We start from the raw sequence: 27,631 nt of genomic DNA, 5'->3' as shown, positions 1-27,631 counted from the left end.
CCGCGGGGTTGGTACCGGCGGTCCGCGGCTCTGGTCCAGCCGGCAGCTCGCGCGCGGGGCGGGGCGCGGGGCGGGGCTAGCGGTGGGCACCAACCCCGCGGGCGGGCCGGGGGCGGGGCTGGCGGCGCTGTCACAGCCGCGGCGGCCCGGGCGCGTCCGCCGCCGAGGGGACTGCGCGCCGGCCCGGTCTGCTGGCCCCGGTCGCGCGCCCCGGCCCCGCGCCTCCGCCCCGCGCCCGGCCGGCTCTCCCCGCTCTACCGCGCCCCCGACCTCCCTGCCTGGCTCCCCGCCCCGCGCCCCCCGCGCGCTCGCGGGCTCGGCCGCCGCCTCGCCGAGCGCAGAAGGGCCGGGCCGGGGCGGCGCTGACCCCGCGGCAATGAAGGGGCCTCGGGGGACCCGCAGCCCGAGAGCCCCCGGGGCCGGAGGCGCGCGTGGCCGGGGCCAGCAGCCGGGGGGCGCGGGGACCGGCGCCTAGGGGCCGCCGCCGAGATGGAGCGCGCCGGGGACGATCCGGACTCGCCGCCGCAGGTCAGTGGCCCCACAGCCGCGTACAGAGCCCCTTTATGCGTCCGCATCGGCACCCGCGCCATGTCCTCCGGGCGCCTGTGCGCGCGCCCGTGTGTGTGTGTGTGTGTGTCTGTATGTGTGTGTGTGTGCCTGTATGTGTGTGTGTGTGTGTGTGCCTGTATGTGTGTGTGTGTGTGCGCGCGCGCGCGCGTATGGTGCTGCTCGCAGCGGGGCGGCTGGAGAGCTGGCCAGCATCCGGCCGGGGCCAGGAGGCGCCGCAGTCGAGGGGCTGCTGCGAGACAAGGCCTGGGTGGCGCTGGCCGGGGCGTCAAGAAGCGGAAGCTGGCTCTCAGCAGCGGCCAGCCGCAGGCCGGGCTCTTAGCTCGCCTTTCGGGGCCCTTCCTCCCACCTCAGCAGGTGGTTCCTGGCGGCCTGGAGTCGGGGGTCAGCACCGCTGCGCCGGGTCCCCCAGGCTCGTCCCCAAGCCCAGAGGCTTCAGCCACCGGCAAGTTACGTGTCTGCAACTCTCCCGTGAGGCCGGGGGCTGAGCGGTGGTGAGGGGGGGCCGAGCGTCAGGACGGGCGTGCAGCGGGCGGAAGGAGTCCATCACCAGCCCAACACCTGGGCTCAGGCCTGGGGCCCCAGTCCCCCCCCAACCAGAGCCCACAGCTTAGGGGAACAGACGGATGTGAGGCAGCAGAGGATGGAAGGGAGGCCAGGAACAAGGTGACGGCCTGGGGCTGGAGCTGAGGTTGAGAGAACCCGCCCCCCACCGCGCACGCACAGGCAGAAACAGCACCCTCCCCAGCCCTATGCCTGTCCTGCCCTGGCCAGGCCTAGTTCCAGCCCCACGCTGCTTGCATGGATTCTTGTAGAAGCTGGGGCAGCGGGACTCTGGGGATCTCTGCCTGGATGCTGAGGCCAGCCTTGCAGACGGCTGGTCGCCCCAGACTGGTGGGGGCAGCTCCGCGTGGGTACTGGGTGGGTGGGTGGGGAACCCACTGGGGTCTTGACGTGCACTGCTGCCCAGGACTGGGTGGGGATGTCCCCGGGGCAGCCGGTGACATCTTGTGTGTGGCTGCGTCAGGGTGGGGCTCACGGCTCCCTGAGTTACGGGGCTGTGGGCGTGTGACTTTACTGGACAGTGGCTCCCACTTCCCCAGATCCACCTTCTGTCCCCCAGGGCTCCCTGCCTCCAGCACAGAGACCGAGGCGTCCCCTCCAAAGCTGCTGAGCTGGGGGCTGTTAGTGGCCTCACTGGACCTGACGTTGAGTCCCCTTCCTTTGTTTAGAACAAAGACCCTTCCCCCGTGAGACCCTCAGAGAGACTGCACTTCACCCAGTCCATGCCCAGCACCCCCAAAGCTTCTGGGGCTGCACACATCCCCCTCTTCCCATCTTGGGGGGCGCAGAAGGTTTGCCCCGGTGGTGGAGCAGGGAGGCTTGATGGATCCGTGCCCCCTTTGGCGCCAGGCAGCTGTTGTGCCCGTTTCATGCCTGCCTGTGGGTGAGCCCCTCCTCGTTGGGGTGTGTTGGCAGCTCATGGGCGCTGGACTGAACGCACGCACAGAGGTTCCGGATGAGCAGCAGCGACGGGCCCATCTGAAGGGAGGCTGGTGGAGACCGGGGGCTCCAGAGGAGGAAGCGGGGGGCCAGCCCTGCCCCTGGCCGCTGTCTCTGGACACACCTGGGTTCCCCCTTATGGTTTTGAGGGGCGAGGGGACCCGGGTGGCTGGCCTTCCCTGGTTGTGAGCACTGGGTGACAAGGAGGGCGGAAGCTTCACAAATGTGGCGGGTCCAGCGGTGAGCTGACCCTGAACCAGGCTCTAGGGTCAGGGAAGCATGTTGGTCCAGCTTGGCCAGAGGAGGGGCTGAGCGCTCCCCTCTGCTGAGCGCTGGACGGGAGGAGAGGCCGGGCTCGGGAAGAGAGAATCTGAGAGTCCGAGGCAGGCGGAGCAGCAGCGGGAGAAAGCAGACAAAGACACAGAAGCGTGGGCGCCGGGGGCCCAGCAGCGCGGGGGCAGCCTCGGGCCTCCTTCCAAGATGCCCGCGTCGGCAGCCAGCGGCCAGGGCAGGGGGCTGGCCCCCCAAGGATGGTCTTCCCGAGACACAGGGGAGCGCGGGGTTCAGGGGGAGCCCTGGGCAGAAGGGACCCTCTTGCGTGTGCCCACCCCCACGCCTTCTGGGGAGAAGGAGAAGGGAAGCCTTCCTGCAGCCCAGGCCTGCAGGCCAGAAGTCCTCTGCGGGGCCTGCTGAACGTGTGGGGTGGGCACGTGGAGGTGATGCCGTGTGGGGCACAGGCTGGCCAGGCTGAGGCTGCCTTGGTCCCTGTGATCGGCCGGGAGGGCTTCAGGGAAAGCGGAGGCCTCTAGGCCCTGATTCCTGAAGGCCCGGAGGCCCAGGAGCCTGTCCTGCCAGGCTGTCCGTAGGTGAAGTGCTCGAGAGGCGTCACCGTAGTGTCTGCATCTGCTCCGTCCCCGTGAGCCCCTGGCATCCGGAAGGCTCTGAATGGTATAGCCGTTCTCAGGCCCACCCTGGGGCCGCCTCATCAGCCTTGCTGCCCACTCTCCGTTCAGACCGCCACCTCCAGGCCCGAGGCCTGGTCCTGCCCCTGCCGTTCAGCTGGGGGAGACACACTCAGGGTCCCCCTGAGTTGGCAGCAACACGCTTCCGTGTGGAATCTGCGGTCGGTGCGGCCCTTGCACGTCTCAGCCAGTGTCCCCCCGAAATCCATGCAGCTGACAGGAACCCCAGGCCGGTGGCCACTGGTGTGGGTGCTGCCAGCTGGCCAGGTGGGCGGGGGCGCTCCAAGCCCGTTCCACACTTGCTCACTGAGCACCTTCTGTGCCCCGGGCCCCGGGCCAGGCCAGGGAGGGAAAGCGTCAAGCGGGCCCCAGTCAGATCAGGTTTTCTGTTTAGCTTAGCTTTGGAAGGAAGGACTGTGTGGGTTGCCTTTTTTTTTTTTCCTGCAGCTACAGCAAATTTACTTTCCTAATGAGGTTTAGCTCAAGCCAATATTAAAATGAATCTGCTCCCTGAGCGCAGCAGCTGACAGCAGGGCAGTGGCCTCCCCGCCAGGCGCCTGGCAGGGCTTGGGGCTTTGCCGCCCAGAAGCTCGATGGCGGGGAGTCTCAGGGTGGACCTCCAAGAGCTGGCTGGACTGGGGATGTCTTCCCCGAGATCAGAGCCCTGAGCAGGGGGTCCCCTGCCCCACAGCCAGGGGACAGGGGCCCTGGTCCTTGTTCATGAAGGAGGGGGAGGGGCCGGGGCCATGGGGATCAGAGGGCAGGTGTCAGGAGGGACCCAGCCTGAGGTCCTCGTGGACCCCGCACAAGGCTGAGCACGTGCCATCGCCTCCTCCTCCCCCCGCCCTGTTTCGCTTCCTTCCGTGGGGAGTGGTGAGCGCTCGTCTGCTCACTTACCCAGCGCTGGGAGCCGCAGAGCCCAGCTGGACATGGCACGGCTGCCCCCTCCCCCGGCGGGCATCCCCCAGTCACGCCAGCGCTTTCTGTGAGCTCAGGCGTGCACAGGGCTTGTGGCCGCCCCGCAGGACAGCACGGACGCGTCCAGGATGAGCCCAGCGTCCCTGAGTGCCCCTGGCGAGCGCTGCCCTAGGCTCAGCCCTGCGCCTGCAGGCGTGGAGAGCGTGGGCTGTGGGACGCGCACCCTCTGCATCACGCTGTGTGCCCCGGGGCCGCCCCTGACTGCCTGTGCTCCCGTGGGTCTCGTCTCTGAGCGGGATGATAACGGGATGCTTGTGAGGTGGGAAGGAGAATCACAGTGAATCATGTTACTCACTTGGAACACGAGCAGTAGGTCCTTTGCTCAGCAGATATTTTTGCCTCTTTTTTTAAAATTTGGCTGCTCCGGGCCTTAGTTGCGGCACACTGGATCTTCAGCTGCAGACTCTTAGTTCCCGCATGTGGGATCCAGTTTCCTGAGGGATGGAACCCGGGCCCCTGCACTGGGAGCGTGGAGTCTTCGCCACTGGATCGCCAGGGAACTCCCAGCAATTTTTAAAATTATTCATTCAGTTAACGTTTCATCCAACAGACACCTGGACGACACGCAGTGTGCCTGGTGTGTGGAGGGGCCCAGGTGTGGCCTTGCCTCCATCGCCCACGGCCCTGAGCCCATCCCCTCTGCTGGTGGGGCCACGGCCAGACGGTGAGCCCAGCACCATCTCGGTCGTGTCCGCCTTTGCGAGTGAGCGCAGCTCCCCCAGCTGCCCCCAAAGGGCCCTGCTTAGCACACAAGGTTCCGGCCTCCAGGGCGTCTGGGCAGGCAGAGGTGGCGGGGACCTGGGGTCTCTGCCTGGCTCCCAGCCCTCGTCCTGAGGGAGAGGAGCCCCCGGCCGGGCAGGCCCCGTGACCAGCTGCTGTCTGCCTCCAGGCCCAGCTGTGTCGGCCGCTCATTGCGGACTCAATCCCGGGGCCTCATCTCCTCATCTAAAACGACAGCCGCATGAGGCGTGTGGCCGTGTCCTGCCCCAACCGCACCCTGCCCTCAGTCAGCCCCCCGATCGACACCCCAGGAGCAGGGTGGGGGCGTCCACATCCGCCAAGAAGGCGGGGGGCAGAGCGAGCAGGTCTGGGAGCTGGTGGTGGCCCGGAAGACCATCCGGCCAGAGTTAGGGTTCTGCATCTGAAGATGCGTCCTTCTTTCTAGGGACCAGGAAGCTGCCCAGGGCTGTTCTGCTCCTATTTCAGGTCACACAGCACCCTGGTGCCTGGTCCCGGACATAGCCGAGTCTAACTCCCGCGCTCCCGTCTCAGGCCCCCTGTGCTCTTTAGGATGGAGACAGGCCACCCAGGCAGAGGGCGAGAGGCCCACCATGGGACCGGGCACCCCTCCCCCACCAGCCAGCCAGGCCTCCGCTGTCCTCCTGGGACAGCTGGCAGAAGGATGCACCTACGTTGTCCTGCCAGGGCCCCAGGGAAGGTCAGCTGGTTCGGGCCACAGGCGGCGCATTGAAAATACACAGGAAACTTTAATTAGACCAGTGAATCGCAGCCTGCATGGTGTGTGCACACTCTGACCACACAGTGTGTGCACACAGTCTGACCACACGGTGTGCACACACAGTCTGACCACACGGTGTGCACACACACTCTGACCACACGGTGTGCACACACTCTGACCACACGGTGTGCACACAGTCTGACCACACGGTGTGCACACACACTCTGACCACACGGTGTGCACACACACAGTCTGACCACACGGTGTGCACACACACAGTCTGACCACACGGTGTGCACACACACTCTGACCACACCGGTGTGCACACACACTCCTGACCACACGGTGTGCACACAGTCTGACCACACGGTGTGCACACTCTGACCACACGGTGTGCACACACACCTTGACCACACGGTGTGTGCACAGTCTGACCACATGGTGTGCACACAGTCTGACCACACGGTGTGCACACACACTCTGACCACACGGTGTGTGCACAGTCTGACCACACGGTGTGCAGACACAGTCTGACCACATGGTGTGCACACAGTCTGACCACATGGTGTGCACACACAGTCTGACCACACGGTGTGCACACACTGACCACACGGTGTGCACACACAGTCTGACCACATGGTGTGCACACACTGACCACATGATGTGCACACACACTCTGACCACACGGTGTGCACGCACAGTCTGACCACACGATGTGCACACACAGTCTGACCACACGGTGTGCACACACACTGACCACACGGTGTGCACACACTGACCACACGGTGTGCACACACAGTCTGACCACATGGTGTGCACACACTGACCACATGATGTGCACACACACTCTGACCACACGGTGTGCACGCACAGTCTGACCACACGATGTGCACACACAGTCTGACCACACGGTGTGCACACACACTGACCACACGGTGTGCACACACTCTGACCACACGGTGTGCACACACACTCTGACCACACGGTGTGCACACACAGTCTGACCACACGGTGTGCGCACACACTCTGACCACACAGTGTGCACACAGTCTGACCACACGGTGTGCACACCACACACTCTGACCACATGGTGTGCACACAGTCTGACCACACGGTGTACACACACAGTCTGACCACACGGTGTACACACACTCTGACCACATGGTGTGCACACAGTCTGACCACACAGTGTGCACACACACACTCTGACCACACGGTGTGCACACACTCTGACCACACGGTGTGCACACACAGTCTGACCACACGGTGAGCACACACATACTCTGAACACACGGTGTGCACACAGTCTGACCACACGGTGTGCACACACAGTCTGACCACACGGTGAGCACACACATACTCTGACCACACGGTGTGCACACACAGTCTGACCACACAGTGTGCACACAGTCTGACTACATGGTGTGCACACAGTCTGACCACACGGTGTGCACACACACACTCTGACCACACAGTGTACACACACACTCTGACCACATGGTGTGCACACACTCTGACCACACGGTGTACACACACACTCTGACCACATGGTGTACACACACACTCTGACCACATGGTGTGCACACACTCTGACCACACGGTGTACACACACACTCTGACCACATGGTGTGCACACACTCTGACCACACGGTGTGCACACACAGTCTGACCACACGGTGTGCACACACTCTGACCACACAGTCTGCACACACTCTGACCACACGGTGTACACACACAGTCTGACCACGCTCTGATCACATGGTGTGCACACACTCTGACCACACAGTGTGCACACAGTCTGACCACACGGTGTGCACACACTCTGACCACACGGTGTACACACACAGTCTGACCACGCTCTGATCACATGGTGTGCACACACTCTGACCACACAGTGTGCACATAGTCTGACCACATGGTGTGCACACACAGTCTGACCACACGGTGTGCACACACGCTGACCACACGATGTACACACACACTCTGACCACGCTCTGATCACATGGTGTGCACACCCTCTGCCCCCAGGCCTCTGTGCTCTGGTTGCTCTATGGCCTCTGAGCAGGTTGTTCTGTTTTCTTTCATCCTCTGAGCCTCTAAGGTGAAGTGAAGTGTTGCTTGCCTAACTCACCCTGTGCCGACGTGGACTTTCTCCTGTTCCCATAAGCCTCCCTCTGGGAGCCAGCATCCATGCCTCCGCCCCTCCCCACACCCCCAGCTGGAAACCCAGCCGTCTGCACTGTGCGCATGTGTGCATGCACGTCCGTGTGTGCATGCCATCCTCTCACCATGTCCTGCGCACTCCTGGGGCCTTACCTGGAACCCGTGGGGCGCGTCCCCCGGACGTGCCCACTGTGTGTTTCTTCATGGAGACACCCCCATGCCAGCCAGAAGGAAGGTCTGGCACTGGGACCATGCAGGTGCCACCCGGCCCAGTCCTGTGTGTCACTGCTGGCCCGTCCAAGCACAGCTGTTGGATGATAGGTTCTTTTCTGTGGCAGAAAGTCACAGAATGCACAATTAGGATGTACCACCATAACGACTCCTAAGTGTTCCAGGTGCCAAGGACGTCCCAGTGCACGCCTGTCCAGCTCCAGGACTTCCCCATCCTTCACGCTGGAAGCTGTGTGCTTCCCCAGCCCCCACCCAAGCTCGGGCCCCCAGCCTCTGCCCTGCGCCCGAGTCCCACAACCTTGTTCCTCTGTGAGCGGGTCAGGGGCTTGGTCCGGCTGTGCCATGCCTCCCGAGCCCAGCGTCCTCCAGGTCTCTGTGTCAGAGCAGCGTCAGCGCTGGTCCCTGCTGGGCTGGGTCACTCCATGTGGATGCATCTTGCCAGCCCAGTCCTCAGACGGGCAGGCCGTTTACTGCCAGACCGTGGGGTGGAGGCGGTCCACGGTGGTGTTTTCCCACTGCCCTTCCTTCCCAGGGCTGCAGACACCTCTGTGCTCTGAGAGCCAGGCACCTGGGGAGCAGGGAGGATGGAGCCCTGCCGACCCTGACCGTCCAGTGCCAACCAGGGCCAGTGTGCTCGACAGCCCCAGGAGAGGGGGAGGCAAGAGCATGGCCACGGCTACAGGCGGGACCAGCGAAGGGACAGCCCCGCCAGGACCCAGGACCCCAGGCGAGGAGCCGGCCCCTTGCAGAACCCATGCGTGGGGCAGCCCTCTGCCCACACCTCGTGAGGCTCAGCCTGTCTGGACCACCACTGTGTCCCATGCACCTGGGGGACAGAACCACCCTCTGGGGCTGAGGCTGGGAACCCTGGGTCCATCACCCCCCTGGAGTGGGGTCTGGGCTGAGACTGGGACCCTGGGTCCATCACCCCCCTGGAGTGGGGTCTGGGCTGAGACTGGGACCCTGGGTCCATCACCCCCCTGGAGTGGGGTCTGGGCTGAGACTGGGACCCTGGGTCCATCACCCCCCTGGAGTGGGGTCTGGGCTGAGACTGGGACCCTGGGTCCATCACCCCCCTGGAGTGGGGTCTGGGCTGAGACTGGGACCCTGGGTCCATCACCCCCCTGGAGTGGGGTCTGGGCTGAGACTGGGACCCTGGGTCCATCACCCCCCTGGAGTGGGGTCTGGGCTGAGACTGGGACCCTGGGTCCATCACCCCCCTGGAGTGGGGTCTGGGCTGAGACTGGGACCCTGGGTCCATCACCCCCCTGGAGTGGGGTCTGGGCTGAGACTGGGACCCTGGGTCCATCACCCCCCTCCCCCTGGTGTGGGTCTAGGGCTGAGACTGGGACCCTGGGTCCATCACCCCCCGGTGTTGGGGTCTGGGCTGAGGACTGGGACCTGGGTCCATCACCCCTCCCCCTGGGGTTAGGTGGTCTGTGCTGAGACTGGGACGGCTGGGTCCATCACCCCCGGGTGGGTCTGGGCTGAGACTGGGACCCTGGGTCCATCACCCCCCCCTGGGGTGGAGGTCTGGGCTGAGACTGGGACCCTGGCGTCCATCACCCAACCCCGGGGTGGGTCTGGCTGAGACTGGGACCCTGGGTCCATCCACCCCCCCGCGGGTGGGGTCTGCGGCTTGAAAAGACTGGGACCCTGGGTCCATCACCCCTCCCCCTGGGGTGGGGTCTAGGCTGAGACTGGGACCCTGGGTCCATCACCCCCCCGGGGTGGGGTCTGGGCTGAGACTGGGACCCTGGGTCCATCACCCCTCCCCCTGGGGTGGGGTCTAGGCTGAGACTGGGACCCTGGGTCCATCACCCCCCCGGGGTGGGGTCTGGGCTGAGACTGGGACCCTGGGTCCATCACCCCTCCCCCTGGGGTGGGGTCTAGGCTGAGACTGGGACCCTGGGTCCATCACCCCCCCGGGGTGGGGTCTGGGCTGAGACTGGGACCCTGGGTCCATCACCCCTCCCCCTGGGGTGGGGTCTAGGCTGAGACTGGGACCCTGGGTCCATCACCCCCCCGGGGTGGGGTCTGGGCTGAGACTGGGACCCTGGGTCCATCACCCCTCCCCCTGGGGTGGGGTCTAGGCTGAGACTGGGACCCTGGGTCCATCACCCCCCCGGGGTGGGGTCTGGGCTGAGACTGGGACCCTGGGTCCATCACCCCTCCCCCTGGGGTGGGGTCTAGGCTGAGACTGGGACCCTGGGTCCATCACCCCCCCGGGGTGGGGTCTGGGCTGAGACTGGGACCCTGGGTCCATCACCCCTCCCCCTGGGGTGGGGTCTAGGCTGAGACTGGGACCCTGGGTCCATCACCCCCCCGGGGTGGGGTCTGGGCTGAGACTGGGACCCTGGGTCCATCACCCCTCCCCCTGGGGTGGGGTCTAGGCTGAGACTGGGACCCTGGGTCCATCACCCCACCCCCCGCCGGGTCACTGCCTGCTCGGAGCCGCACCTTCTGCTCAATTCTCCCAGTGTCTCTCACGACGTGGGTGCAGCTGATCCCAGGGAAGGAATGGGGCGGCAGGAGAGACAGGCGGCCCTGTGTCCATGGCCCCCATCTCCAAGCTCAGCCCCAAGCCCGAAGGAGGAGCCTCAGCTCGCTTGCCCTGGAGATGGAGGGAGACGGGGCACCCCTGCCCTCCCCAAGTGCTGGGCATGCCCTGGCCGCGCCCAGCATCGGGGTAGGGACAGGGCTAGAGTTGGGGCGCAGGGGGTGCCCCAAGGCCATGGCAGGCCGCCCAGGCAGCCACCCACGCCAAGAGCCCGGAGGTCGGGGTGGAGAGGGCTAGCCCTGGCACACACCCCGCTCCTCACCCCTCCCCGGAGTCCACGTTGCGGACACTGCCTGCAGGTACAGCCTCGTCTGAGGGCGGGAGGAACCTGCTGTGAGAGCCACCCGAGGCTGGCTGGGCCAGGAGGAGCCAGGGACCCCGCGTCCCGTCTCTGCCAGACGCGTGCGCTCAGCTGGAGTCACGAGCGGGCTGCTGCTGTCCCTGCTGTGATAGTTCACATCTCGCAGCCTTCGTGGCGCTCTCTGCGGGCCAGGCCCTGTGCCGAGGTTCTCCACGGACCCCTCAGCGGATCCCCAAGTGCCCGATGAGCGTTGCAAAGGAGACTCAGTGCCAGAGACACAGTGCAGCCCCCACGGTGTGCGGGGACCGTTGGGGTCTGGAGGAGCCCTGGCCTGGGGGCTGCAGACGGACGCGGAACCAGCGAGACCAGCGGGTTCACGCAGGGTGTGGGCTGGCCACAGAATGCGTGGGGCCGGGCAAGCTTCGGGGGTGAGGCCAAGGGCTCAGAGCGCCAGGTGGTCTCCCCTGGAAACCACCGGGTGGGGCCCCCGCCCCCCTGCCCCAAACCGCAGGCCACCAGCTCCAAGGGAAACAGGCAGAGAGAAGCAGGATGGCCAGACAGCAGGGGCAGGGTGGGGGGGACAGACGGCCACGCGCTGACACCCCAGCCCGGCTGAGCGCAGCCTCGCCCATGGCCTGCAGGCTCTGCATGCTGTCCTGGGCCAGCGCGGCCCCGGACACCCAGGCCCCCGGCCCCCGGCCTCTGCCCTCTTTTCCTATCAGAGCCCTGACTCCCTCCCCCGCGCACCCAGGGTGGTGCCCAGGGCCCCATGCGCTGCGTGTCAGCGTGTCCTGAGCGTGTCCTGAGCTGCCCCACGCCTCCGGGGCCTGGGGCTGAGCACTGAGCGCGTGTTCCAGGGTGTTTTCTGCGGCCACACTGGACTCGGGCGGGGCCGTGTCCTGGGGCCAGGGTGACTGCCTGCTGCGTCCACACAGCCTCTCCTGGGGGATGTTCCTCAGAGGCCTCTGCGCCCTGAGACCACGCATGTGCCCAGGAACACTCATGTGCCCACAGACACACATGCACTCACTCAGAGGCGGTGCTGGCCGCAAGCTCACACGTGCACACATGTGTGACGTCACCCGGGGCGGTGGCTCCGAGGAGCTCGCAGAATGGACCTAGCCCCGCTGCCTCCCGAGTGAAACTACAGACTGCGTTGGGGGCAGGGGGCTGGTGCTTCGGCCACTGTGGGGCTGAATTACAATCAGACGGTGCTGAGGTGGGGTGCAGTGCCCAGCTGGGGCCCAGGCTTCCTGCAAGGTGGCCAGCGGGCTCGGGGATACTCAGACCCCTGAGCAGGGCCGTGACAGGCCTTGTGGAGGGGACAGCCGCCCAAGGCCCTCCAGCGGCGGCTCTCCACAGGGGCACACGCCCTGGCCGGCCACTGTTGGGTGGCCCAGTTTCCCTGTGGTCTGTGTCCCCACCTTGAGTCACACTGCAGGGCATGCGTGTGCTTCGGGCCCAGCCCAGGGCACCCAGGACACACCCCGGGTGATGCCTTCCTGCTAGGGGGCTGTGGGGCGTGTGGACGACCTTCTGCCCGAAGACGGAGACGTCAGTCAAGCCACTGGGGCTGCTGGTTTGTGCCATTCAGATTCCTGCAGCGCAGGGGACCACGCACACCAGACCCTGTCTCCACTCTACTGAGTCAGAATCCAAACCCGATCCCAAGGCTATTTCTGAATAACTGGAAGAAAAACCAAGGAGCCACTTTAAACATGACCGACGGACTGTTGTTTCCTGACTCCTGTGTGGAAGAAGCCCGAAGCCGTCAGCCCAGCCTGAGCCGAGTGGGCGTCCTTCCGCCCCGGCCAGGGGCTGGGGTCTCAGCCAGAGCAGAGGAAGATGGCACCAGGCCTGGGGTCCCTCCAGCCCCCACCATGAGGGCCGGTGGAGAGCCCCTCCTGGCTGAACCGGGTCCTTGGCGCTGCCCAAGGGGCCAGGCCTGCCGGCAGGAACAGTGTGCATAGGGCGGGTGTGTGCGCTCTGAGACTGACCCGGGCCCTCCAGGCCTCAGTTTCCTAGCCTGTGAAATGGGGCTGAGACTGCCCTGCCTGCCTCAGAGGCCGCTGTGGCTTGCAGAGAAGGAACCCCGCCTGCCCAGGGCAGGGCTGCAGCCCCAGGGGCTGTCCGAGCCCTCCTGGGGTGGGAGGCCCCCTCTCCCACACGCTCCAGGGGTGAGGGCCGAGCCGGGGGACAGCGGCCGCCATGCGCTGCCCCTTCCCCACGGAGCCAGGGGGACGAGGAGGCCACGGAGGAGGCTGGGGCCAGCTGATGCATGTGGACCCTTGGGGTGGGAGCCGGCTAGCTGTGGCTTCGGGCTTGTCCTGTGCAGGGGCCGCGGGGTCGATGCTGAGTCCTGTTAGGGCTCCTATGGGTCTTGGGGACCATCTGAGGCCGAGGGTGAGCCGGCCCTTCCTGGCATCCTGCCCGCTGACCTCTGCTGACCTCCGCTGACCTCCGCCCAGCTTCTCCAAACCAGCCCCTCCTCCCGCGCGGCCCCAACGTCTGCGCAGCCCCGGGCACTCAGCTCCCAGGGACGGGGGCGGCTGCTGTCCTCACGGCCCAGCTGAGTCCCCTCCACCCACTCAGGACCGACGCCCTGGCCTGTCAGCGTTGCAGGCAGGCGGGGGGCCCTCTGGGTCAGGGAGCTGCGGCCTCCCCAGAATCTGTAAGGTTGCTCCTCATCCGTCTGCAATGGCCCTGCATGCTCTCGTCATCTCTGTACACGCTCAGTCTGTCCAACTCTGCAACCCCACAGACTGCAGCCCACCAGGCTCCTCTGCCCATGGGATTCTTCAGGCAAGAAGACTGCAGTGGGATGCCAAGCCCTCCTCCAGGGGATCTTCCCGACCCAGGGATTGAACCCAGGTCTCCTGCATCTCCTGTATTGTAGGCAGATTCTTTACTGTCAAGCCACCAGGGAAGCCCCTTATCAACACAGAATATGGCAGAAAAAAGAAATTCAAGCCGGAAAGGAAGAAAGAAAGCCCTTGTTTCTATGAGAATTAAGTTGAATGCTCTCCAAAGGTTCCACGAGGAGAGTCCGGGAAAACGTTCTCCAGGCGAGATGAAGACCGTGGGAAACATCATACAAATGCTGAAGGACGCCGTGCAGGTCGCTCACTGAGTGTCCCCCAGTCGCGGACCACTTCAGGGAAGTCACTGTCAAGGCCGCGGGCACGGTGCCCTGGGGGGTGACTCCCCGCGGACCGTGAGCTCCCGAGACATCCTTGGCCTCGCAGGCAGAGCCGCGCTGGCTGGTGACAGGCACTTGATCAGGGAAAGGACCGCGGGCTGGGCGGTGGGCAGGACACGCGTGGCTTGTACACATCCCGGTAACTGACCTCCACCACACACATGCACACACACATGTACACACATGCACATGCACACACAGTGTGCATGCAGGCACACATGCACGCGTGTACACGCAGGTGCACATGTGCACACGCATACACACATGTGCACACGCCAGCTCTGCAGTTACCTCCCTGAGTGGCAGGACAGAGCTGTGTGGAGCCTTCCTCCCTGCAGGCCGGGTGCTGATGGCCACCTGCCCGTCCCCACCCCACTCCCTGCCGCCGCCACCACACGGCCCCTGAATCCAGCAGGGCCCTGTCCACCACCAGTGGGACTAAACCGGCTCCTCCCCAGGTGTGGGGTGCGGGTGAGCTTTCTGCCCGAGTCCCTGCAGTCTCAGGAGGCAGGCTGCTGTGAGCCTCGAAGCCAAGCTCGCCCAGCTTCTTCCAGGCGGCCTGCTCGAGGCTGGACCCCAGGCCGGCTGCCCACCACCCCTCCAGGGCCATGGCCCCTGTTCATCCTTGCAGCCCCCTCTCAGACTCAGGCCTCTGGGTCTGGGGTGCTCCACCTGCCTTACCCCACGCCCCCACCCAAGGCCCCCAGACCCGCGGTCTTAGCCACCCAGCCCCAGGCCCGCCCCCCACAGGCCCCCTGCTGGCCAACTGGCTCCCTCGGAGGCTGGGGGCTCCCCGCTCCGCTTCATAACCACCTGGTAATTAGCTCCACGACTTTGCTGCCGTGCTTATAATAGCCTCCATTAAAGTTATGGGGTTTTCAAGCTGTAATGGCTTCCAAAGTAATTAATGCACAACTGGGTTTATGGCTAAGTTTATTTTTAGAGCTTTCCTGCCTCTCCCTCCTTCCCGTCATAGATGTTTTGACCAGATAGACTGGACAGGATCAGAGCGTCCCCCTCAGGCCGTTGCCTCTGTCCCCCTCCTGCTCTCTGGGAGCGACAGGACCTTCAGGGGGCTGCCCCTAAAGGTGGTCTGGGGCCTGACGCTCCTTTCCCTGCTCCCAGAGGGTCTGGGTTCAGGTCTGGCCCCAGCACGAGCCATCACTTGTGGCCTCGGCGAGCACCGGGCGGAAGGGAATGCGGGAGGACTCAGGGAGCGCAGAGTGCTCCCCAGGGGCAGCCACAGTGGGGGCGGGTGCCCGAGTGCCCAGACCAGGCCAGCCCCCACGGCCAGACGCTGGAAAAGCCCTGGGGGACCCACACCCCTAGGAGGCCTCCCTGCGCGGCCCACGGCGGCCAGCCAGACCGAGGCCCCGACCCGGCGCTCGGCTTCCTACCCGTGGGCTCAGCGTGGGTGGGGCTGGCCGGGGAGGCACCCCGACACCCGGATGGGCAGGCAGTGTGGCCTCTGGCCTCCTCCCGCGGGGCCGCGGCCGGGAACGTGGAGGCAGCTCAGGGTCCAGGAACCTGCCCCGAGCCCGCACCATCTGACCCCCGGGCCTGTCTGCTGTCTGCTCCAAGCAGGCCACGCAGATGGACCGAGGCGGCCACCAGGAGCACCTGCCTGCCGGGAGGGCTGCAGGCGAGAGGACCAGGCAGGGAGGAGAGACGCAGCACCTCCAAGAGTCCTGCTCAGCCTGGCTCCCAGTCCCGCGGGAGACGGATGTCCGCCTGCCTGCGGCTGGGTGGATGGCGGGCTCGGGGGCTCGGCCTGCCAGACCAGGCCAGCCGTGGCTGTCCTCCCCCCGGGCCGCCCCTGTGGGCCCAGAGGCGTCTTGCAGGGCTCTCAGCACAGAAGTGGGGGGTGGACGAGGGGTGACAGTCCCCAGGCTGCCAGGAGGCAGGGCGCCAGTCCCTCGTCACGAGCTCAGCTGGCCTGGAAGGGAGCTGTCGGCACGCGAGCCCCTTGGCTGACCCCCGAGCGCCTTGGCTGACCCCCGAGCCCCTCGGCTGACCCCTGGCCGCGGCCACAGTCCAGGCCCTGTCCTGCCCAAACTAGCTGAGGATGCACCCTCCCAGAACCCACCTCCAAACACCACTGGCCGGTCCTCTGAGGACTCAGTTGAGCAGATGCCTTCATCCAGGCTGTGAAAAGAGGGCACAGCCACAAGGCCGTCACCCTGAGCGCTCGCTGCGTCCACCCGGCGGCAGGCTGCGAGGCTCACAGGCGTTAAAGCCTTGGAAAGTAGGTGCCCTCCTCATAAACGAGCAAACAGGCCCAGGACTGAGCCAGGGGAACCGAGGCAGGGGTGTCTGAGCCCTGAGTGTGCACTGCCCACTTCATAAAAGAGCAAACAGGCCCGGGGGTGAGCTGGGGGAACCAGCCGGGGTGTCTGGACCAAGGGGCACTGCCTGTCCTTGGCCCTGTGGGGTGGCCCCCCAGACCTCCGGCCAGCCTCTCTGTCCCCTCTTGCAGGTGTCCACCCCGCAGGGCTCCTGACCCACCGCGGACGGCACCCCTTCCCAGACTCCGGTCGGGCCGGACTCCACAGAGCTGCGTCGGCAATGGGTGGGTTGAGTGGTCAGGCCCGTGGGCTGGCGTGCGGCTCCCCGCGGCCCCGTGCCCGGCCTGCCCGGCCCACTCATGTGCTTTCCTCCCCCCCACGGCCACTGCCCAGCTCACGAGGAGCTGTGGGCCCAGCCAGCCTTGGAGATGCCGAAGCGACGGGACGTCCTCGCCATCGTGCTCATCGTGCTCCCCTGGACGCTGCTGGTCACCGTGTGGCACCAGAGCACCATCGCGCCCCTGCTCACCGCGCGCAAGGGTGAGTCCCACCCTGCCGGGCTTCGCGGACGGGGCGACCGCAGCCTGCAGGCCTGAGTCTCCTGACGGGGTGACCCCAGCCTGGAGGCCTGAGTCTCCCCTGATGGGTGACCGCAGCCTGCAGGCCTGAGTCTCCCCTGCTCAGCCAGAGGGGACCTGGGGACGACCTGGCTGACGACCGCACCCTTGGGGGCTGACCTGGGGCTTGGATGGTGCCATGCACACAGGCTCAGAGCTTCACAGGCTCTCCTCTGCACCCACGCCCAGGACATGCAGCACAGGAGGGCATGGGGGTGGGGGCGTGCCCCACAGGAGGGCTGGGGGGTGCACCATGGAGGACTCAGGGGTCGGGCGTGCCCCACAGGAGGACTCCGGGGGTGCACCATGGAGGACTCAGGGGTCGGGCGTGCCCCACAGGAGGGCTGGGGGGTGCACCATGGAGGACTCGGAGGGTCGGGCGTGCCCCACAGGAGGGCTGGGGGTGCACCATGGAGGACTCAGGGGTCGGGCGTGGCCCCACAGGAGGGCTGGGGGGTGCACCATGGGACTCGCGGGGTCGGGCGTGCCCACAGGAGGATTCCAGGGGTGCACCCAAGGAGGACTCAGGGTCGGGCGTTGCCCCACAGGGGACTCCCGGGGGTGCACCATGGAGGACCTCGGGGTCGGCGTGCCCCACAGGAGGTGAGGGGTGCAACCATGGAGGACCTTGCAGGGGTCGGGCCGTGCCCCAGCAGGAGGAACTCCGGGGTGCAACCATGGAGGACTCAGGGGCGGGCGTGCCCACAGGAGGGCTGGGGGTGCACCAATGAGGACTCGGGGGCGTCGGGGCGTGCCCCACACGGAGGGCTGGGGGAGTGCACCATGGAGGACTCGGGGGGTCGGCGTGCCCACAGGAGGACTCCAGGGATGCACCATGGAGGACTCCAGGGGGTCGGGCGTGGCCCCACAGGAGGAGCTCGGGGGTGCACCATGGAGGACTCAGGGGTCGGGCGTGCCCCACAGGAGGGCTGGGGGTGCACCATGGAGGACTCAGGGGTCGGGCGTGCCCCACAGGAGGACTCCAGGGGTGCACCATGGAGGACTCGGGGGTCGGGCATGCCCCACAGGAGGACTCCAGGGGTGCACCATGGAGGACTCGGGGGGTCGGGCGTGCCCCACAGGAGGGCTGGGGGGGGCACCATGGAGGACTCAGGGGTTTCGGGCGTGTTCCCCACAGGAGGCTGGGGGGTAGCACCATGGAGGACTCGGGGGTTAGGCTGCCTCCACTCAGGAGGGCTGTGGGTTCACCATGGAGGATTCAGGGGTCGGGCCTTTTGTTTTCGGCCCCCTTACATTTAGTTGAGGACCCTCCAGGGGTGCACCATGGAGGACTCGGGGGTCGGGCATGCCCCACAGGAGGACTCCAGGGGTGCACCATGGAGGACTCGGGGGGTCGGGCGTGCCCCACAGGAGGGCTGGGGGGTGCACCATGGAGGACTCAGGGGTCGGGCATGCCCCACAGGAGGACTCCGGGGGTGCACCATGGAGGACTCGGGGTTGGGGGGCAGGATTCCCAGCCTGTGTCACTGAAAGCCTTTCAGGGCGACAGGAAGCCCTGACGCAGCCCCCAGTCCCCAGAGCAGGCAGGGCCGAGAGCCCCAGACTGGGGTGGGCGGCCCGCACCGTGACGCGTCAGGCTGGTCATCCCTGCGGGGGCCTGAAGCTTCCTCCGGGAGGGCTGGGAGGAGCACGGCTCAGAGCCCACCGTCTCCCGGCGTTTCCTCCCCTCGCTCCTTGCTGGCCGAGCTGAGTGGCTCGTGGGATCTCAGTTCCCTGAGCAGGGACAGAACCCAGGCCACGGCAGTGAGAGCGCCACGTCCTAAGCCCGGACCCCAGGGCCGCTGCCTGTCCTTTTAGGGTTGTCGCCGCAGCACCTCGCGAGGTTTGTCACGTGGGATGCAACACCACGTGCTTCCGGTCTCGGCAGCGCTTTGGGCTGAGGGGCCCCAGGCTGCCGTGCTCAGCAAGCTGGTCCTGCCTAGAGACGGGACAGGGCAGCTGCGATGCTGGACAGAGGCAGCAGCAGAGGGCGATGGGGGCCCTGAGGACGCGGAGGCGGCGGCAGCCCTGACCCAGCCCCTCTCGGGCTCGCAGACGCTCCAGGGCTCAGAGCCGCCTGCGGGGGCGTGACTGAAGGGCAGATGGGGGAGGGCGGGGGTCAGTGACAGCGCACTGTCCTCCCCGAGCCTCGGTTTCCAAAGCTCTGCTCACAGCAGGATACACTAATCCTTATTTATGTCCTGGTCTGCAGCTGCTCTCTGCAAGCTAGTTTTCTTTTCCCAGTTTGACCCAAAACTCCTGCAGAAAGTCCCCTTGGTTGCCTGTTCCGGTCTCCCCACCCTGCACCCACAGCCCGGGGGCAGGCTCCCGCCTGGGCTGTGTGTCCCCAGTGGGGGTCATTAGCCCGTGGGAACTCTCTCAGAGCCGGGGACGCATCTGTCACTCTGGAGCCCCGTGCCCAGCCCCAGGCCAGCTCCTGCACCCACACCCGCGTGCTAACGAGAGCCGTAGGAAGCCCGGCCTCCCGGGGCCCTCTTCACTCCCTGCAGGGGATTGCTCCCACCGCCCTTTCCATAGTTGCAAGAAGCCACGAGGAACAGAGCATCTTACCGTCCCCCTCTGCACAGGGGAGATGTTGTGAGCCCGGGCTGTGTTCCAAGCCCCTGAACCCACACGGAACCTGGATAAAGGAGACGCAGTTATCAGCTCTCCTTAGCAGCTGCCAGCAGTGACCAGAGGCCAGGCGCCCGGCTCAGGGTCGTGCAGTTAGTGCAGAGCCAGCCGGGGTCTGAGCCTCAGAGCTCGGACTCCGAGATCTGGCCTCCGACCGTCCCGCCTCCCGCTGAGATGGCCCCGGAGCAACGAGTGCCCAAGTCCTTCACACGGCCGGACAGGCCTCGGGGGCAGGGGGGCACTTTCAGAACGGGAGGGGTTGTGGGCTGTCCCCCCGTGAGCGGCTGCTGGCTCCCCACGGGGACGCAGATGTAGGAGAAAGCCTGACCATCAGAGCCACCCTGGCGGGAGCAGGGCACTTCCAGGGTCTCCCATGCCTGCGTGTCACGGAGGCGGGCCTCTGCCCGGCTCCACACACGCCCCTCCTGGGTGCACGGCTTGGTGGGGCACAGGCAAGGCCCCAGGGGCTGAGAGCGCATGACGGGAACGTGCGGTGTGAGGAGACACACAGGCCGGGAGCAGCCGAGGCGGGTCTCCACCTCACCCTCTGGCCCAAACACGGGACATCGGCGGTCAGAAGGGACGGGCTCAGGATCCAGAAGCATCTTGCCCACCAGGGGCAGACCCCCGGGACAGAGTGCCGTGGTGAAGCCCCACACTCTGCAGCGAGGTTCGGGAGCTAGATTCTGAGTCAGGCCCCAGAGCGCCTTTGGGGCAGCCCGCTGCAGGCCCCTTCCCCCCGGGGGAGCAGGAGGGGGACGGGGAGGGGAGGACGGAGGCGACAGCCTGAGAGGGAGGCTCTGATCCCGTCCAGCCTATCTGGAACCCAGGCAAGGTGCTCCTGGACTCTGGGGCCACAGGGCGCGTAGCAACGAAGCACTAAAGCTGCCCCGGGCATGAGTGCTGGTGCCCGGGCTCCTTGGCTAGCTCTGGGAGGGGAGGAGGGCGTGGGCCGCAAGGCAGGCGCTTCGTCATACAAAGCCCGGCACAGACAGGAGCCCAGGGTGCGACGCTGCAGTTTGGCCAGCTGCCCTTAAACAGCTCCGAGCTGTTGAAAGCCAGGTGTAGGGAGAGGTTATCTCTGTGTCATTTGGGAGTCAGAAAGAGGAGGACCCGGGGGAGGGTGTCAGGCAGCCAGCCTCGACCATCAGCCTCAGCCCCCAGGACCCCAGACAGGCATGCACTGACTCTCCCACAGGAGGAGCAGGGGAGAGCCGGGCGGGCTGGTACCTGTGCCCAGTACAGCTGTACCTAGTACCTGTACCCCCAGTACTCCTGCACCCAGTACCCCTGTTCCCAGTGTTAATACCCAGTACCCCATACCTAGTATCTGTACCCAGTATCTCTGTACCCAGTACCTGTACCTGGTACAGCTGTACCTAGTACCTGTACCCCCAGTACTCCTGTACCCAGCATCTCTGTATCCAGCACCCCTGTACCCCGTGTTAATACCCAGTACCCCATACCTAGTACCTGTACCCCCAGTACTCCTGTACCCAGCATCTCTGTATCCAGCACCCCTGTACCCTGTGTTAATACCCAGTACCCCATACCTAGTACCTGTACCCCCAGTACTCCTGTACCCAGCATCTCTGTATCCAGTACCCCTGTACCCAGTGCTCATACCCAGTACCCCTATACCTGATATCTGTACCCAGTACCTGTACCCCCAGTACCCCAGTACCCAGTATCTCTGTATCCAGTACCCCTGTACTCAGTGCTCATACCCAGTACCCCTATACCCAGTACCCTGTACCCAGTGTTAATACCCAGTACCCCATACCTAGTATCTGTACCCAGTACCTGTATCCCCAGCACCCCATACCCAGCACTCCTATACCCAGTACCCTGTACCCAGTCCTCATACCCAGTACCCCTATACCTGGTATCCGTACCCAGTACCTGCACCCCCAGTACCCCAGTACCCAGTATTTCTGTATCCAGCACTCCTATACCCAGTACCCTGTACCCAGTGCTTATACCCAGTATCTGTACCCCCAGTACCCCAGTACCCAGTATCTCTGTATCCAGTACCCCTGTACCCAGTGCTCATACCCAGTACCCCTATACCCAGTACCCTGTACCCAGTGTTAATACCCAGTACCCCATACCTAGTATCTGTACCCAGTACCTGTATCTCCAGCACCCCATACCCAGCATCTCTGTATCCAGTACCCCTGTACCCAGTGCTCATACCCAGTACCCCTATACCTGGTATCTGTACCCAGTACCTGCACCCCCAGTACCCCAGTACCCAGTATTTCTGTATCCAGCACTCCTATACCCAGTACCCTGTATCCAGTGCTTATACCCAGTATCTGTACCCAGTACCTGTACCCCCAGTACCCCTGTACCCAGTATTTCTGTATCCAGTACTCCTATACCCAGTACCCTGTACCCAGTGCTAATACCCAGTACCCCATACCTAGTATCTGTACCCAGTACCTGTATCTCCAGCACCCCAAACCCAGCATCTCTGTATCCAGTACTCCTGGACCCAGTGCTCATACCCAGTACCCCTATACCCAGTATCTGTACCCACTACCTGTACCCCAGTACCCCAGTACCCAGTATCTCTGTATCCAGCACTCCTATACCCAGTACCCTGTAGCCAGTGCTTATACCCAGTATCTGTACCCAGTACTTCTGTACCCTTTACCTGTATACCCACTACCCCTGAACCCAGTATCTCTGGATCCAGCACTCTTGTACCCCTGTACCCAGTACCTGTACCCCCAGTACCCCAGTACTGTCCCCACACCCCCCAGCACCACACCCCCTCCTCTAATCTGCAGATGATAGTGGTGACCCCCGGCGCGAGGCGCCACCTGGCACGGACCCCAGGGAGTACTGCATGTCCGACCGGGACATCGTGGAGGTGGTGCGCACAGAGTACGTGTACACGCGGCCCCCGCCCTGGTCTGACACGCTGCCCACCATCCACGTGGTGACGCCCACCTACAGCCGCCCGGTGCAGAAGGCAGAGCTCACTCGCTTGGCCAACACGCTGCTGCACGTGCCCAACCTGCACTGGCTGGTGGTGGAGGACGCGCCGCGCCGCACCCCGCTGACGGCACGCCTGCTGCGGGACACCGGCCTCAACTACACGCACCTGCACGTGGAGACGCCGCGCAACTACAAGCTGCGGGGGGATGCGCGTGACCCGCGCATCCCTCGGGGCACCATGCAGCGCAACCTGGCACTGCGCTGGCTGCGGGAGACCTTCCCGCGCAACTCCAGCCAGCCAGGCGTCGTGTACTTCGCGGATGACGACAACACCTACAGCTTGGAGCTCTTCGAGGAGGTGCGGGCTGCAGATGCACGCAGACCAGGGAGGGCGGGGAACCTGGTGAAGGGGGTGGAGGCCTGCATGGGGCTCCCAGACGACCAACCCACTGCAGCCCGGGCTTCAGGGCACTGTCTGGCAGAGGGCTTCCAGTGGGGGAGGGGAGGCGGGTTCCCCGTCCACCCTCAGTGTCCCCCCACCCCCCGAGTTTGGGAATCAGGACATTGGGGTAGAGGAGGGAGTCCTTTCAGACTCTAAATCGGGGAGACAGAGCTTTTGCAGCAAAGGACAAAGCACAGGTCACGTGACAAGGGAAGCACCAGCTGCTTGCAGGGTGGCCTTGCTCACAGCCAAGGCCAGTCCTCCGCAGATGCCCGCCCTGGGCGGCCCAGGTGTCCTTACTCTTCTCCCCTCTAGATGCGCAGCACCAGGAGGGTGTCTGTGTGGCCCGTCGCCTTCGTCGGGGGCCTTCGGTACGAGGCCCCGAGGGTCAATGGGGCAGGGAAGGTGGTCGGCTGGAAGACGGTGTTCGACCCCCACCGGCCATTTGCCATAGACATGGCGGGATTTGCGGTCAACCTGCGGCTCATCCTGCAGCGGAGCCAGGCCTACTTCAAGCTGCGCGGCGTGAAGGGCGGCTACCAGGAGAGCAGCCTGCTGCGCGAGCTTGTCACCCTCAGTGACCTGGAGCCCAAGGCAGCCAACTGCACCAAGGTGGGCCCCCGCCGAGCCTGCCGCGCAGTGCGGGCCAGCTCCTGCCTGCGAGGCTCCTGCTAATCAGGGACCTGCACCGCCAGTGGACAGCCAGCCTCCCTCCCGAGTGGGTGGTCTACGGCCCTTCAGGCAGCCACACCAAAGGTGGGCGGGGGGACAAAGAGGGGGGCCCCCAGGCAGGCAGAGCCGAGGAGTGAATCCCTCCCTCACCACACATCAGCTGGGCTCCACACTTCCATGCCAGACACACCTACATGTGTGCACACACATGCACACATGGGCACATGCGTACACATGAATATACACACATGCATATGCCAGTGCACACGCACCACCATGCACAGACACACAGGTACATGTGTTTGCATGCACACTTGCACATGTCCAGTCTGCACAGGTACAGACACGGGCACACATGTATGCATGTATGTGCACACATGCACATGCACACACAAGCACAAGTGTGTGCACACGTGTGCACGTATGCCCAGTACACACGCACACACAGGCATGAACACACATGCACAGACACATCTTGCTTCCAGTTTGGGCTTCTCCGGTTGGGGACCAGGCTGGCGCTTAGCTGAGCTGGTGGCCCTAGAACTGTCTCCCTCAAGACCTATCAAAAAGCACAGGGAAGGATGAGAAGCAAGAGGGAAACTTGGGACCACTCTGTCTCTTTTTTGTAGCTGCAGATTTTCTATTTCCAATAGATATTGTGAAGGCAGCCTATGTACAAAGAGCAAGAATGAGGGGGTAGGTAGAAATACAGAACAATGGAGAAAGTCTTGCTGGAACAAGAGCTGGAGGGGAGGGGCAAGGGTAGGAGGGCGAGGTCGGGGCCGGCCCCACGTGGTCTCCTGTCTCTGGACACACAGATCCTGGTCTGGCACACGCGGACTGAGAAACCGGTGTTGGTGAATGAGGGGAAGAAAGGTTTCACTGACCCCACGGTGGAGATCTGAGCCCCGGACACAGGTAGGGGGATGTGAGCCAGTGATGCCCTGGGTTCAGTTCAGTTCAGTGGCCCACCCAAGCTTGGGTGCAGAGTAAATCTGCCAAGGTGTTTCCTCCTGGTCTTTAATCATGACAGTCACGGCAAAGGCCCCACGTAGTGGAGGAGGCAGGACTGAAGTCAGCAGGTGGCAAGCTCCCCGCACACCTGGTTCCCCGCACACCTGGGCCCCCGCACACCTGGGTCCCCGCACACCTGGGCCCCCGCACACCTGGGTCCCCGCACACCTGGGCCCCCGCACACCTGGGCCCCCGCACACCTGGGCCCCCGCACACCTGGGCCCCCGCACACCTGGGTCCCCGCACACCTGGCCCCTTCCTTGCTGCTTGGAGGCCTTCACCTCCCAGCACCGCCTCGTGGCGGCCCATTCTGGCCACAAGCCTGTCCCCATATGAGGCCCTGCTGTGTGGACTCACTCGGGCTCTGTCTGCATGGTTTCCTCCTCGGTTGAGGTGGAAGCGTGGACTCCAGAGCCTGGCCCAGCTCCCAGGCTCCCATTTCCCTCATTTTCTTCATTTGCAAAAGGGGTTGTTGGGGCACCAGAAACAGTCTCTGGCACTGCCCAACTGCTGCTGCTTTTATTTGGCCCTTTAAAATCCGGCACTGAAGTAATTCACAGGCTCCATCTATGCTTTAGAGGCACAGGAAGGAGACAGGAAAGCTGAGTGGATTGTGCCAGTGACCGGCTCAGCCAGGCCCTTCCTGGGGGCCTCCCGTGACCTCAGCAGAGCTGGAGGCTTGCTGGGAGTGGGGCTCTCTTGGTCTTCGGGCCTCCGAGTCAGGCTGCAGCTTTTGTGCCTCGCGCGCAATAGCCCCACCGCAGGAGACCGCGGGGTCGTGACCCAGCGCATGGCAGATCACCTGGCCAAGACGAGACCACACTGGGTCAGACAGAGCACGCTCCTGGCTGCTCGGGGGTCGGGGGTGGGGGTGCTCCGTGGACCCCAGCTCCCAGCGGCCCCCTCACGCCGCCCCCTCGCCCTCTCCCCCCAGGAGCGCCTTCTGAGACCTGCTCCTGGCCGCCTTCTCTCCCCCGCCGTGTCCCTCCGAGGCGCACTCCTGTGGACTCGCTGCCCCCCTCCCTTCCCTGTGGGGCCTTCAGAGAGCCCGGCCCGAGGCCGGGACGAAGGAAGGAGACCCTGAAGCACAGAACCCCCAGACGTGTTGTGCTCCACCCGCCCGGCAGTCCTGCGGAGTCGACGCCATGGGCCCCTAACCTGGAAACTGCCCGGCTGGGACGGAGGTGAGAGCCCCGCAGAGCGGCCCTGGCCCCACGGGGCCCCACGGTCACGGGACGGCGGCCCCCAGCCCCTGGCGTCCGGACCGAGCTGCTCCCGGGAGAGGAGGCCGGCCGCCCCCAGCGTGCTTTCCTCACTCCCGCCTGCAGAGCCTGGGGCCGTCTGAGCGCCCGGCAGGCGGGTCCGTACCTCACCTCTCGGAGGGAGCAGAGCCCCTCCAGGCCCTCGCCCCAACACCCGGCCCCGCCCAGCGCGGAAGGAGCCTCCCGCCCACCGCCACGCCTGGACCGGGACTGGGGAGGCAGACGCCCCCCACCAGAGCGGCCGGCGGGGATCAAGGGGCAGGTGGGCCAGGAGCAGAGAGAGGAAGGGCCGGGCGGTGTCCTTCCCGCCCCCGGCCGGGGGTCTTTGGCCTAGCGGAGGGGTCGACAGAAGGGCACGGAGGTGACCTGGACCCGGAAGGCGGGAGACGGAGCCCAGACTGCTGGCAGATCGTGACACAGAGTGGGAAACAAAACCTCGCTTCTCCCTAATGGGGCGCGCAGTCAGCTGGCTTCCAGTCCCACCCCATCCCCCCGACCACGCAGCCCCCCGCCAGGAGGGAGGCGCTGGTCCCCCTGCCTTTCCCGCGGGCCAGCCCTCTGCCAGCCCCCACTCACGCTCCTGACCGCCGGAAGCACAATTTTCCTCCCCTGAGTGGCAGAGGAACGGCCCGCGCCCCCTGAACAGGTGTTTACTTTTAATGCTAACAGCCCCCACCCCCCTCAACCTCGCTGGAAGGGTCCGAGGGCTGCCGAGAGCCTGCTCCTGGGTTTCGGGGGCGGTGGCCTCCGCGCAGCGACCCAGAGTGCCAAACAGCATCGCGGCCTGTGCTGAAAGGGGTTTACCTCCTCACCGTGGCCACAGGAGCATTCCACGGCCCTCTACCCAGAGCCCTGAGCTGCTTTGCGGGGCACACGGGTGCCTGGGAACCACGGGGGTGACAGCGACCAGCTGAGTGGGTGAATTTGCGCCGGGCATCGCGGCCTCGCTCGCCTGGACCAACCCTGGACACTGGGTCAGCTGGCCTGGCTGGGCCACTGTCTTGGCCAGAAAGACAGGGCTGGTTTTCAGGAAATTGGTGATGAACCACAAAACGGGATTGTCTCTTTTTTTTTTCTTTTTGGCAGATACTAGTTCAGTTGTCTTCACCTAACACCCTCTCTTAGCTGCATGTGTATTTATTTACAGTTATAACCCTGGTGGACTGCAGCTTCCGTCCTCGTTGGGAATGAGTTCGTTATGAGCCAGGGTTGGGTCCATGACCACAGCTTGTTTGCTCCCCCGTCGGGAGTGGGGGGTGCAGAGCCCCGAGGACACAGGGGGGTGGGCGGCCCCCACAGCTGCACCGTCGGTCTGTTTTAATTTAACTGTATTTAATTTGTTTCAAAATTAAAAGTCAACTATGGTTTTTAACCGTCTTAACCCTCCTCCGCCATGCCTGCTTTCTCGTTACTTAAGCGTCCAGCCTGTACTGTGACGTGCCCCCTGGACGCTCCTTGCTCCAGGCGCGGCGTGGGCCCCGAAAGCCTTGGGGTCACCTCCAGAGAGGACGCGAATGCACAAAGCTGGGGTGCTCCAGATGCCGTCTGCACCAGGAGGCGGTCGAGGGGCGTGGGGCGGGCACGGGTGCTATCAGCACAGCCTCCGGGCAGATACACAGAGACTGGGATCCAGGCAGCGGGTTCTGTCAGCGGGAGGTGCTTGGCAGACAGGCCCTGAGGGCAGCTGACGGGGTCGGGCGTCAGACACGCGAGTGGGGGACCCCGGACAGGCGGCCTGGGGACCAGGGTGAGTTCGGTGGCCTGGGGGTGGGAGGAGGGGCTGCCAGAGGTTCGGAGCAGAGAGTGGACTTGGTCCAGCTGGACTTCTAGAAGAAT

At 64.9% G+C, this 27,631-nt stretch overlaps 1 protein-coding gene across 2 annotated transcripts; it reads left to right on the top strand.

Moving 5' to 3' along the window:
• Positions 1-327: 327 nt before the first annotated feature.
• Positions 328-27,181, top strand: B3GAT1 (beta-1,3-glucuronyltransferase 1). Of its 2 annotated transcripts, none has more exons than XM_043482421.1 (7): positions 328-528; positions 16,400-16,492; positions 16,602-16,748; positions 22,255-22,763; positions 23,163-23,459; positions 24,338-24,437; positions 25,468-27,181. In XM_043482421.1, exons 2-6 carry the CDS (start codon positions 16,489-16,491, stop codon positions 24,422-24,424), a joined length of 1,044 nt encoding a protein of 347 aa, XP_043338356.1. In that variant the 5' UTR covers positions 328-528; positions 16,400-16,488; the 3' UTR covers positions 24,425-24,437; positions 25,468-27,181. The 2 variants fall into 2 exon arrangements, with proteins under 2 accessions (XP_043338356.1, XP_043338357.1); XM_043482422.1 differs by lacking the exon at positions 328-528 and adding an exon at positions 13,677-13,842.
• Positions 27,182-27,631: the final 450 nt, after the last annotated feature.

The sequence above is a fragment of the Cervus canadensis genome, chromosome 11 (genome assembly GCF_019320065.1).
Source record: "Cervus canadensis isolate Bull #8, Minnesota chromosome 11, ASM1932006v1, whole genome shotgun sequence".
NCBI classification, from domain to species: domain Eukaryota; kingdom Metazoa; phylum Chordata; class Mammalia; order Artiodactyla; family Cervidae; genus Cervus; species Cervus canadensis.
This window is presented reverse-complemented; position numbering and strand designations above follow the sequence as displayed.